This window comes from Gobius niger (assembly GCF_951799975.1).
Source record: "Gobius niger genome assembly, chromosome: 9".
Classification (NCBI taxonomy): Eukaryota; Metazoa; Chordata; class Actinopteri; order Gobiiformes; family Gobiidae; genus Gobius; species Gobius niger.
This window is the reverse complement of record NC_136860.1, coordinates 18,243,748-18,257,032: the sequence shown is the minus strand read 5'-3', so window position 1 is coordinate 18,257,032 and position 13,285 is coordinate 18,243,748. Positions and strand designations below refer to the sequence as shown.

The 13,285-nt window shown below is 42.1% G+C and overlaps 2 protein-coding genes across 3 annotated transcripts; one reads left to right on the top strand and one right to left on the bottom strand.

The window, feature by feature from the left end:
* Positions 1–358: 358 nt before the first annotated feature.
* On the bottom strand, positions 359–5,027 carry klhl6 (kelch-like family member 6). Of its 2 annotated transcripts, none has more exons than XM_079562507.1 (7): positions 4,555–5,027; positions 4,313–4,478; positions 2,631–3,080; positions 2,160–2,397; positions 1,264–1,466; positions 887–1,100; positions 359–711 (listed from the first exon to the last, which is right to left on the bottom strand). In XM_079562507.1, exons 1-7 carry the CDS (start codon positions 4,812–4,814, stop codon positions 392–394), a joined length of 1,851 nt encoding a protein of 616 aa, XP_079418633.1. In that variant the 5' UTR covers positions 4,815–5,027; the 3' UTR covers positions 359–391. The 2 variants fall into 2 exon arrangements, with proteins under 2 accessions (XP_079418633.1, XP_079418634.1); XM_079562508.1 differs by having other exon boundaries at positions 4,313–4,463.
* Positions 5,028–5,805: 778 nt separating this feature from the next.
* Positions 5,806–12,886, top strand: LOC306968228 (immunoglobulin superfamily member 2-like). The gene is made up of 10 exons (XM_079563565.1): positions 5,806–5,950; positions 6,310–6,699; positions 7,041–7,457; positions 8,476–8,880; positions 9,469–9,834; positions 9,920–10,303; positions 10,384–10,776; positions 10,861–11,271; positions 11,442–11,837; positions 12,639–12,886. Exons 1-10 carry the CDS (start codon positions 5,884–5,886, stop codon positions 12,827–12,829), a joined length of 3,420 nt encoding a protein of 1,139 aa, XP_079419691.1. The 5' UTR covers positions 5,806–5,883; the 3' UTR covers positions 12,830–12,886.
* The last annotated feature ends 399 nt before the right edge of the window (positions 12,887–13,285 follow it).

The window sequence follows — 13,285 nt, the reverse complement described above, 5'->3', positions numbered from 1 at the left end:
ACGGGACTCTGGACACCTGCCGGACGAGGAGCACCTGTGACTGTTTCCGGTGTCCCACGGTCCTCCTGCCGGCGCACTTTGGAACAGCAGGCCGGAGTATCTATGCATATTATCCAACATAGATCTGCAATTTAATTGATTATTTATTCATTTAGTCAGAAGGGGGTGGGGCTTATTTTTGAATATTCTTTAGAAACCTATTCGAGCATAGGCATTAATACTACTTTTACCAATAAAAAACTATTTCATTCTCATAATGTATTTATTTTTACACTGTGTAACGTTTCACCCAATAAATAGAATAAAATACACACTTCCTTGTTTTGTTTTTGTTTTTTTTAACATATTACAGTTTATTGTTTAAAAAAAAAAGGAACAAAAACTTGATTTACTATGATTCTCTTTGTGATATTGACTGGCTGTCTGCCGCAGGGGCTATCCTGTGTATATGACTATAGGACTTCATGAGTGTGACGCTTCCATGGTGGGACACTCCCATGGGGAGCACACACTCCTCAGTGAGAACCCCTCTGCTCACGTCCCAGCACATCACGGTGGATATGACTTGGTTCTTGTTGTCCCGCCCACCGGTGATGAAGATCTTGTTGTTGCAGGCGGCAATGGCACAGCTTGCTCGCTCCCCCAGACGAGTGACCAGGGACCAGGAGTCCAACAAGGGGGAGTAGCAGTACATCGCATGCATTGCACCTCCTGCAGATAACACACAAACAGGATAGGTTTGAAAGTGAAAATCAGAGTTATTGCTTGAATTGGCTGTAGGTGTAGCTTTTGTGAGAGTTCCCAGATTAACTTTAAAATTGAAGTGTATCTAATAACGGAATACTCTCTTCCAAACAATTCCAATTTAAGGAGAGCTAGTTCTTACCGACTATATAGATGCAATTTTTGAATGTGACTGCATTAGTGCACTTTGTTTCCACTGGGATGGGTGCCTTCGTCTCCCAGCTGTCTGTCCCCGGTTGCCAGCACTGGACCTTATCTGTGGCCAGCTTCCCATTTGGACCTCCACCAATCACATAAATCCACCTATCGAAACTGGCAGCAGCAAAGGAGCTTACCCCTTCTGCAAGATTTGTTACCTGTTGAACCCAATCAAGAGAAGAGTAGTTTTCGTTACAGACAAATGCACGCTTATTTATTTCTTTATTGAGAACTCGTTGCAATGCTTTTGAATGTAAATGTTTCATCAAAATTAATAATGTGTGACTAGTGTATCCATATGGCTAGTGTATCCATATTTACCTGTGTCCAGCGATTATGAAAGGGGTCATACGCCTCAACACTAGTCAGCCTTTGGTGTCCATCAAAGCCCCCAATCACATAGACTTTGCCCTGGTGCACAGCCATCTTGTGCCTCCAGCGGGCTACTGTCAGTGACTCAATCTGTATCCATTTGTCCAGGGCGCCATTATATTTCCAAACATCATTCTGTGTCTCTTTACCTCCTGAAAGAAAAGAAAAATCAATTGAAAGCCCCTGTTTATTCAGGAACAGTAAGGGGATGATGGCTCACAAGAATCACACAAGCTTTTCTTAAAAAAAATCAATACGGCTTTCACTGAACTTTCTATGCACATGTGGGTGAGCACTTGAACAAACAGAAACTCAAGTGTCTGTTCTTGAGATGGGAAACACCTTAAACCACAGGCACATGACCGTGCATGCCCGTTGTTTTGATGAGTTGAATATTGTACAGTCTGGCAAGCGGCATCACAATTAGTTGTGAAGGTAAGACAGAACAAATAAAACCCGTTTTTTCCATGCAGAGATTAGAGGACAGTTTATTTCTGTTGCATGGAAGCCTTTCCATTTCCCCTACTACTAAAACATTTACAATAGTAACCCTTATTGTGTGTGCAATGGGGTGTGCAATAGAGTGTGTGCGAATGTAGGACAATGAATGGAAATTAAGTCCTGACACAAGAGCGTTCATTAATATGTAGCTACTGTTGTGACCAAAAAAACAAACAAATAATTGGAGCAGCTGACACTGCAGTCTCCCACAGCACCTACATTGTTAGCTACTATAAATGCATCGGCCTAATTTAAATATTCCTGGTTTTCAAGGTCTTCCTAGTTGTTGCAGAAAGTTGTACTTTTTGTTGGTCGTAGTAAATTCTGTTGTTTTATTGTCTCACCTGAAATGTAGACCTCATTGCGAAACGTGATGCAGGCAAACTCCACCCACTTCTTGTTGTGGGTCTCGTCTTCCTGCTCAGTGAAAGGAAGCCGTGCCACCTCCAGCCGGCTGCGCCTCAGCGGGTCCAGGCAGGTCACTGTGGAGATGAAGCGCTCATCTTTAGTGCATCCTCCAATAATCAGGAACACCTCAGACAGGAAGTGACGCACGCGTGGTTTGGTCCTCTCAGTCACCACCTGCAAAGATAAAGGTTTGATTCAATACTTTTTGAGCCTCTCTAAAATGCAGCTCTTGTTAGGTGGTCATACTGTACTTAGTGATCAAGCCGAGGAATCAATGGTGAATAGTGACTGGTGAATAGTCTGGTAAGTGAATGCAGGCAGATGTAAACACAGATGCGTGCATACAGTACCAATATTACTGTCGTTTGCTGTAGTCATTAAGTTACAACTGACTGCTTTTTACCCACCTCTCTGCCAGACAGGTGAAAGTTTCGAGCTTCTTGCAGCAACGGAAAGGCCTCTTCACACTGCCTTATAAGTTCATCTGACTCCACACAGTTCACAAAGTACGCCGGCTCCAACAGCGGCAGCCGCACGTGTGCCAACAGTCCACCCAGTAATGGACTGCGCTCTTCTGGCTTCGCTCTGACCCAACGCATTAGTGCATCAAAAACAAACTCCTCAAAGGTCACGTCCAGGTCATCCCTTTGCAGGACAGCTTCTAGAGAGTCCGCCGGCAGCTCTAAGAAATCCCTCTGAGCCGCAACTTTAGTGAACTGGGTAATGATGAAGTCTTGGGCTGTCGTTTTAAGAGACGTGATCGCATGACTCTCTGCCAGATTCAGGATTTCAACACAGCTTTCCAGGTGTAAGGACTTGCTCAGGAAGCCCGCGCAGGCCTCCACTACACGCAGAAACTAGAGTGGAGAGGATAAATAAAGTTATGCAGTGAAGACAAATTTGCCTATTTGTCATATGACACCAAGCTAATATACTGAAGCCTTCTATGTTTTTTCACGTCGCCATTTTCACAGAAAAAAAAACAATTACACACTGGCAGAAAGTTGTTGCTTTTTTAACCTCTTAAACACAATTTGTGTGTGTATTAAGTAAACAAAAAAACATAAAAATGTGACAAAAAAAGCAAAAATGTGGGGGGGGAAAATGCCAAAATAGTAATGGAAAAGAAATTGACAAATAAGTGACAAAACAGCAACAAAAAAGTCATAATTTCAAAAAAAGGCAATGGAAAAAGTGGCAAAAATTAGAGGGGGAAAAAAAGGCAAAACAAAAGAAGAAAAAATATCAGTTTAGATCAGTTATTTTGGTCTTAGCTTTCAAATGAGATGTTATGTGATGCTTGTAATTGTTGGGTGTAATGATTTAGATTTAATTTAAATCTAAAAGTTTGCCTAATGTCTTTTTCTGTTTTTCCACCCTTTTTCAATCAATACCATCCCTTAATAATAACTAAATAAACTTTATTATTTAAGAAATCTTCAAGAAATCTCTAAATCTTTGTTATTAATGTTTACCTACATCTTTTACCAACACCCTTAATTTCTTTAATTTCCAAAGTACAGTAAGAACGTTCATAGAGCCCTGATGAGCGCTTCAACGCCCATGTAGATGTTTTCGCAGCACAAACACCTGCCTTCTCGTTTTGTGCAGCTGTGAAGTTATTTTTGGGTGCGTATGGAAAACAAATCCTGCTGTGTAAACATGTTCACACTTTCACTTCCCTTTAAAGCGAGAGTCTCTCGGGTAAATCAGAATAAAATAGCTTAATGTCTAAGAATAAAACAGACATGAACGTTGGTTCTTTTGGCATTTTTTATCTAAAATTGTATCACAAGATTTAATTGTGTTCGACTTTCTGTGTCAAAGTAATTTATCCTGTCAAGGATGCAACTTTAGACGCACCACTTCATTCACGCTTTAGTAATACAGGTGTTTTTCTAGTTTAGACATGGTTTACACCCATTCAGACATCATTTATTCCAATTTAGCTCTATTTTAGACACTTTTTTAGAACGTTTTAAGACCTGATTACATTGTGACATGGTACTAGGAAGGTCGAACATTTCATGGGTGGTGTTTGGTGTGAAAAGTTTGAGCATCACACACCATGGGAAGGCAAATTTCTTACCTGAAACTGACTGGCCGCTTCAAGAATCCTCTGGACATTCGATTCGGTCAGCAGGGCCCGGCCTGTGTAGGTATAGTCCAGTAGAGTCCTCATTGTTGCACTTTCCAGTCCTTTCATTTCCACACGCTCTTCATGGCTCTCTCGAAGACCACTACAGAACATTGCCCTTTAAACCCAACATAAAATCATGAAAATGACCTATCTATTGATGAAATATGAGGATAATTTCGCTTTTTTTTAACCTGAAGTAGTGGCTGGCTGCGGCGAGTACAGCTCTATGGCAGGGGAAGTCCTCTCCTTGCACATTGAGTATCACATCAGTCAGCTCTCGGTTTACCCGTAAGTTTTCCATTCCTTTCTGTAGCTCCAAAGGAAGGCCAGCATCCTCCCAGCATTGGTCAGTGGTACCACCAGCGCTTTCTCCAACCCCATTTGGACAATGTTCAGCACCAGGAGCAGACAGGATCGTAGAGTCTGTGGTCATCTCCAAAGTGTCACTCATCGCTGTCGCTACTTTCTGAGCCTGGAAACAAATGGCAAACCGTTAAGTCGCTGCGCTAGGTTGAACTGAACGCTCTAAATATCAAATACATCAAAACCCTGTGGTTGGCACCATGGCCCTGTGGTCTTTGATATGTTGATTTGTTTTTTTCCTGTCTTCATCAGACTTCCTACTTTTGGTACAAGGGAACTTACAGCAACGCTTCTTACAAGACACTTCCTCTTTTGGTGACTGAAGTAAAACTCTATTTGAGCTTTATGTTTCTCTTTTGAAGCGTCATGGAATTGTTAGGTTTTTGTTGTCAGTTCCCGTCACTTGTGGTGTATTCATGTTTATCAATGCATTGTGGATATCATATTGCAGACTTGATATTGAGATCACATTTTAGCATATTTGGCTGAATAACCTTAAATGACTCACTATTATGCACAGTGTATCTGAATTGTTTCTGAGCTTCTGAGCTGCCATTTCAATTGTGTATTTCTGTCATAGATATAAGTGGATTTGTGTAAATAATCACAGATGTGCTGTTAATCGTTTTATCCACTAAGGGGCACTGTTGCCTAACTTGTTTCAGTTCAATTTCCTAACTTCATACCTTCTCAAACTCGTATTTTTTTTATATGTTTCAGTGTTCAATAGTTATAAAATACAGTTCTTGGAAAATAATATTAGCTTTGTTAGAAAGCATATGCCTCGCTTCAAAGACTTTAAATAGGGATACAAAAAGAGGAAGGAGTAATTGCAGCATGGTCATTTTAGACATTTACCTGCCAAAGTTCTCACATCGACACATCCCATATCCTCACGTCGCCATTTTCACTATATCACTTTTTTTTTTTTTTTTTTTATGTGATGCTTTAAAAATGTGCCAGCTGACGCAACGAGGCGGATTGGAAACTGTAACATTTTACCAAAATCAGCAACATGCAGGAAATGCACGAGACTTCCTCTTCACGCACCTACACACGCAGCAAGAGCGCGCTCTGAAGTAAGTGTGTGAAGCGTGATTTGCGCAGAAGGAGCCTGTCTGACAGGGACGAGGTCAGCAATTTATGACCTGGGCAAAATGAGCTGTTCCCCGAGGTCCCCATGGGGCCGTATGCTGTTTTGTCTGACTTCACTATTTCAGTTTGGTAAGTGCACTCACCTAATTGACGAGCATGCCTCGCAGGTTTATAAAGGCGTTTATTTATTTATTTCTATTTCAATAATTTCTGACTGCACCAACTTAGTAAATAGGATTGCATATTAAATTGTTGAAATACATCCATACCATATATGATATCACACTGATAGCCTATTCTTATAATTTGTAGTCTCTCTTTTGATCTGTTGATAAGATGTATGATAAGATGTATGTTTTTGGATCTGTGTGATTACTTACTGCTGTGTGATTTGAGCTGTGGAAGTCTGTCTAAGGTCAGGGCTTCAAATAAAAGTACAGTAACCTCATATGACAAATGAACTAAGTGTGCCATCTGTGTTGTTGCAGTGCTGGCCTCAGGAGGGGACAGAGTGCATACAGAGGCCCAGGCCGGGCCCTTGTATCGGGTGGAGGGCTCGCCGCTCTCCATCTCCTGCAGTGTGACTGGCCTCCCCCCGCTCCCCGATGACAGGAACAACTTTGAGTTCAGAGTAAAGAAGCCCTCAAAGCCAAATTTTGCATTACATGTTATTAGCACTGAAGCCAGTGACTTTGCCTATGCAGTATATGGACAGCGTGTGAGAAGTGGGGAGATCATAGTGGAACATGTGGACCAGAACACAGTGCTCTTTAAAATTCTGAGACTGGAGAAAACAGATGAAGGCGAATATGAGTGCACTGTTATCAACACCAGAAGCACCTATTATGGAACCTACAGTGCCATGACCATGGTGAAAGGTAGGCCAATTCTTCATAACTTTATGTCAATTTGTAAAAAAAAATGTCATGAGCATTGGCTTTAAGGAAAGAGCATTTACACATTGAACTACACAGTTTTCACTACATCTTCATCTTTGCAAAACAGGATTAGTGCCTTTGCTGAGGTCTGCAGGGTGAGACCTAAAATATAGAGATATAGCTGAACAAATGTACTATAAGGACTTGATGCATTTCAGTTCATGTTTGTAGAGTTCCAAACTAGCAATATTCAAACTGAACAAGACTACTCTTGCAGCCCTATTGCACAATTCAATAAATAGATGAGTTTGCTTTTTCTAAAACATTTGTTGTGTCTATAGTGATTGACAACTCCCTCAGCGTCTCATCACCAGCTCCTGCTTCGCTAACCCAAACAGAAGGAGATAGTGTGGATTTTACCTGTGAAGTCTCCAGCAACACCGTCCAGCACACGCATTTGTCCTTTGCCTGGTTCCTCCGCGCAAACACCGAAGCTGCCGGTCGTCCACTTATCTCAATGGACAAAGATTTTAGATTGATCCCTGGGCAGGGCTTTGAGGAGCGTTACAAAGCAGGACTCATCAGGTTAGATAAAATTGGGGAGGTGACATACAAACTTCAGATTTCCCACTTGGAGCAGTCAGATCAAGGTGCACTGTACTGTGAGGCTCAGGAGTGGATCCAGGACCCCGACCGGACCTGGTACTCCATAGCGAAGAAGGCTGCGGGGGAGACAATTCTCACTGTGAAACCGAAAGGTACTCTTCCCTTCCACATGATCTATCTCTAATCATAAAAAATACATGCCATTAATTTAAAATAAGTTGTCATAATTTTAAATAAAATGAAACTGATATAAATAATCTTGAATAATTATAGTGATGTTGTTTGATTACACACAATTTGAAGGGCAGCCAGTTTGAAATCTGAACTGAGTGCATCGTGACCAAGATGCTTGAACTACATTGTCTGCTCTGGTCACAAGCTTTAGTGGTTGTAACCCCTGACAAAAAGACAAAGGGGAAAACCTGTGGCCTTTATTCCTGACTTATAGAGTGAAGGGCTTTATATTACATGATGGTGACCAGTGTTTGACAAGTTACTTTCAAATTGTAGTATATTCTACATTAGCAGTTACTGTTTTTAAATGTAATAAGTTTGTATTACATATTACTGTTTCAAAAATGTAGCCGAGTTACACTACTTTGAAATACTTCTGAGTTACTTTCGGCAGAATATGAACTGAATAATGCCACCGAGGAAAAGTGCAGTCAAAGATTTCCTTTTCCTTTGCTATCCCCATCCTCTTGTGTTGGCATTTTTTTCCATTCATACATTGAAATGCACTTGTAACTCGAGTTAGTTGAATATATTCCTGTATTTTGTTTAGGTAATACAGTATGTTATATTCCTTACTTACTAAAAGTTACTTATTTTAGTACCAACACTGATGGTGACACACAGGGAGAAAAGCCCAAGCATCTCATATTCCTACCCTAGTAATAAAGAGTCTGTTTATTCCTTCACTCGTACAGTAATATTTGTCACATAGTCTTATTACTATTTTTTTAAATGAATGAAATGATTTTTTTTCCCAAGTGAGCTACATGAAACAGTTAAATGTTCTTACACCAGAAAAAAACAATTTTCTTGACTGTGTTAAAATGAGTGGTGAATGAACTGAGAAATGTCTATTTGAAGTGTCTATGCTTCACACACAGGATGTCTGCAAATGTGATTCTTTTTGATTGCGGTTGTTGTCTCTCTGTTTTGCAGAAGTGCTAGCAGACTCAGAGTCGTTGGCGGTTACCGTCTCCGTCCCCCAATCTAATCTGCAGGAAGGACAGCGTCTCATGGTGTCCTGTGGAATCGATACCCAAAATCTGAAGGAAAAGTTTTTCTCCTTAGCCTGGCTGCGTGGAGGAGTTGAGCTGGCTCGCTTCGGCCCCACTGGAGTTCTGACCGTGGGGCCCGATTACAGCAGCCGAGAGAGAGAAGGAGAGCTCCGGGCAGCCAGGATTGGGGAGAGGGATTATAGTCTGATTCTGCAGCCTGTCAGGACCAGTGATCAGGGAGCGTATGTCTGTAGAGCGTGGCCCGAGGAGAGGAGCAGCACTGGGGATTTCACACAAGGAGCACATCAGGACTCAACCCCCCATGCGGTCGCCATTTTAGCTACAGGTCAGTCAGGATGTACCAAACAAACAGCAATAACAATGTGTCCTATTGTGTCCTTTTTTTTTATACAGTTCCGGCACAATATTGAATGATAGATTATCACCTTTCTATAATGGCAGCTGTGAGTGTGATACTTCGGCTTCAGGATGCACATTAGGCTGAATGTATTGTACCATGGCGGCTTATTATAGCTTTAAACACGTGTAATAGTATGCAGTGGAATTATTAAGATCTAACTTTTGTTTGAGAGATTTTTGTGTATGTTGAACTTATCTTTAACACTATCCATTTAATTTAACTTTAGCATGGTAAACATTACGATCACTGAAGGAGAGAAATGACATTACAGCAACTTCTTTTTTGTGGGGTGGTCATGGGAGCATTTTGTTTTTTAATACAGATGATATTGAATGCCAAAATACTGTCTCAGCTCCTTTGAGTGGGTGACCATGGGTAGTTGGAGGCAACTCTCTCATGCACCCCACCACCACCCGCCTCTGGATACATTCTCTTATTTCTATTCATTATTCATTTATTCATTCATGACAATTATGTGGTCATAATAATACTCAATGTCTCTCTTCTATACAGAGAGTGGCCTCCAAGTTGAAATGACCAAAGATATGAGTGTGAATGAAGGGAACAAGCTGGAGCTGTCCTGTCGAGTGTCCGGAGTCACTGGCCAGCTCTCTGTGACCTGGCAACGTCAATCAGGTTCAAGTGCATCCTTCACCACTCTCATCAGTCTTAACCGGGACGGGGTTGTGGTCAAAGCTGAGGACAGTTTGGATGTGAGTGTAAAAGCGCTGCGCCCTGCCCCAGACCTCTTCTCACTCGAGCTGGAGGAGGCCACACAGGCTGATGCCGGGGTTTACCAATGTGTGGTGTCAGAATGGAAAACCAACAACAAGGCCAGTAGCCAAGTGGCAACATCCACTGTGTCTGTCATTTCTCTAGGTATAGTGTCACTCATCTTTTGAAATGTCACATTTGTTCGTATGGAAACAGATGTTTGAGAATAATTTTTGTGCGTTCTTGACAGAGTCTTTTGTAAGAGTGTCTCTCATTGGCCGAAACAACATAGCAGCAGAAGGGCAAGAAGTGGAGCTGATTTGCCGGGTCAGAATGCTGAGCCTGCCGCGCACTTTGACCTGGAGTATCCGACGTGACTCCTCGACTCTAGACACCATCCTGACGCTGTACTCCAGTGGCGCCATCAGCTGGTTTGGAGACCAGCAGCAACGCTACCAGCTGAAAATAGAGAAGAAAAATCCCCAACAGAACGAAATGTGGTATCATCTGATCATAAAGAGTGCCAGTATAAGTGAGGCAGGGAAATACCAGTGCGGTGTGTCTGTCGTCTTGGAGCAGGCGCCGAGAAAGCTGAGGCCATCTAATGAACTGGCTGTTAGCGTGGAGAGACCAAGTAATGTGCTATTCGTTCATACCAAGCCCTAAAGACGTAATTTTGTCTATCTCACCTTGTATATTATCTTTCCTTTACAGAAAGTGATCTAATTCTGAACTTGGCACCGTCCATCAGAGCAAACATCAACGCAGATATAGAACTAAAGTGTTCAGGTTCCTCCAGTCTCCTCATGTTGTCTCGATATGCCGTCACCTGGTTGCTAGAGAAACCGGCAGATAATAAGATAATTGTCCGATCAGACCAGGATGCATTTGTAACTTTTGGACCTGAAGTGGAGCCGAGCCAGAGGCAGCGGCTTAGTGTGACCCAGACAGAGGGGCCCAACTTTATCCTGACAATCCGCAACGCCCGCTCCTCAGACATGGGCGTGTACATGTGCGAGGTGGTGCAGTGGCAACTTGATCCAAGCCAACAGTGGCACCAGTCGCCCCCTGTCTCCAAAAGCACACAGCTGACTATTATCGAACCTGGTAAGTGTGTGTGTGGGTGCGTTTTAACATACGAGTAACTTACTGTGTTCACATTGTTGCATTGACTCCTCTTCGTTGTTGCAGCAAGTGATCTTCATTTGAATACTACCACGCCTGTTTTGAATGTAAAAGAAGGCGACGATGTGGAGCTGACATGTAACCTGACCTCTGTGGTGGACAGCCCTTCGTTTTTTTATAAAGTCATTTGGCTCTACTTTGAGCGCAACATGTCTGGTAAAATCCCACTGGTGGAGCTGGATCACACAGGACTCCTGTCATACCCCACGCATGAGGAAGTGCTTTACCTGCAGGAGAGGCTGCGGCTCGAGAGGTCCACTCAGAGCAGCTTCAACCTGGGCATTCGCACAGTTCATGAGGAGGACAGTGGAATGTATGTGTGCCGGGTGGAGCAGTACCAGCTAGACCGGGATGGACAATGGCAGCAAAAGGCCTCAGCTGAGACTAGCCCCGTCTTACTTCAAGTAAATGTTACAGGTATGTAAAATATTTAAAAAATAATAATAAAACAATATTTTTCTCTCACGAACTAGATTGTGTGTAGGATACAGTCTACTAGTCAATTTTTTCCAAAGTAAATATGTTTTCTTTCAACTCAACTGTGAACTGTCTGTGAACTTCATTTGTGCATTTTTTCCCCCCTGCAGAAAACCATCTTCTTATTGCAAATACAGACACCGAGTTCAACATCAGCACTGCCCAAAGCCTCACTATGCCCTGCAACATTTCTGCACAATCCAGCCCCCGGTCGGAGTTCCAGATCACATGGTTTTGGCAAAAGGATAACGGCACCAAACAACGCCCTCTTTTTACAGCTTACCGCAACTCCACCTTACAATACTGGTCTGGGAAGCGTGATGAGCAACTAAGGTTTGGCCACCCATTGCCCAATCAGTTCATCTTAACAATGCTGACGCCCAGTCCTGCAGACAGTGGGATGTACTTTTGTGAGGTGGAAGAGTGGGTGCCGTCTTTGTCCCGTGACTGGAGAAAGGTCGGAGTGGAGAGGTCGGGATATTTGACAGCGAGTGTTTACACGGACGGTGAGAAAATAGTGGTTGATAGTGAATATACAGAACAGTGCGTTAGTACGTACATATAATGATGTTTCAGGCCAGTGCCTAATACATCAGTGAGATTATATCTGACTAATGAGAAAGAAAGTGTGCCAAGAGTAGGACTCAAACCCAAAGATTTGAGCTCAGAGGTCTGGAAAATCTTTTTGCAACTTTAAAGCATGTTTATCCATTTAAGAGTTAAATCGGTTTTCATAAAGTGGGCCACTTGAGTCCTTAACTTACACCACCGCTCAAAGGTTTGGGGTCACCCAGGCCAGTTTTCAGCAGTGCTAGCATAATTGCATAAGGGTTTTCTAATCATCAATTACCCTCTAACACGAGTAGCTAACACAATGTACCATTAGGAGTGATGGTTGCTAGAAATGTTCCTCTGCACTCCTATGTAGGTGTTCCGTTAAACATCACCCATTTCCAGCTAGAATAGGCATTCACAACATTAACCATGTCTGTATTTCTGATTAATATAATGTTATCCTCATTGAAAAAAGCAGTGCTCTTCTTTCAAAAATAAGGACAATTTAAGTGACCCCAAACTTTTGAGCGGCAGTGTATATAAATTGCATTTGCTTGAAGTTCAGTCTTGTGTTCTCTATCTATAGTATCTACAGAGTATCTATAATACTCATTGAACATGATACATTTAGAGCAAAACCTAAATATAGCTTGATAGGACTTTATGAGTAAATTAAGGTGATGGAAACCTTTGCACTGTATTGGTCAATGGCAATTTCACTGATGATGTTTTAAATGCTTTTGTCCACACAGGAGGAGAGGGATCCGTGTCTGAGCCGCTGTGCAACTCCCCATCCTGGATTGGAGCATTTTTTGGTGTTACTCTCTTATTACTGTTGGTTATACTGCTGTTGGTGCTGAGGATTTGTCGAGGTAATAATCTGGGGAAAAAGAAGGAAGCAACTTTATGGACTGAAAATCACCAACTGAACCCAAAAGACTGAATTTACTATGAAGACAAAAAAGAACCTTTATGTGATATTTTATATTCATTAGAGCTGTGAAGTCTCTCCGAGGATGCTTCCAGTTCTGCTCTATATTCTCTTAAAAATGAATGCAGTTTCACAAAGCAGCTGATGACTTTTTTTTGCCTCCTTAAGCTTAATGAACAACTTTAATTTGTAAATGAAAGGGCTTTTTGATTTCAAGCTATTTGAAAAAGCCTCTTTTTTCTTCACGATGGACAGTTACACAGTGAAGCGTGTCTGCCCTCTGGATTACCATTTCAAAGCCGCACGGTGTGACTGACACAATCCTGTTTTATGCAGCCGTGATAGCGTGTCTCCATGTGAACAAGTCAATGTGATGCATGTCGGAGACGAGATGAAACCAGGATGTGGCTTGTGGGTTTTGTGCAGAAACATGACATAGTGGTTGACAAATGTGCAAAGAAATATTAG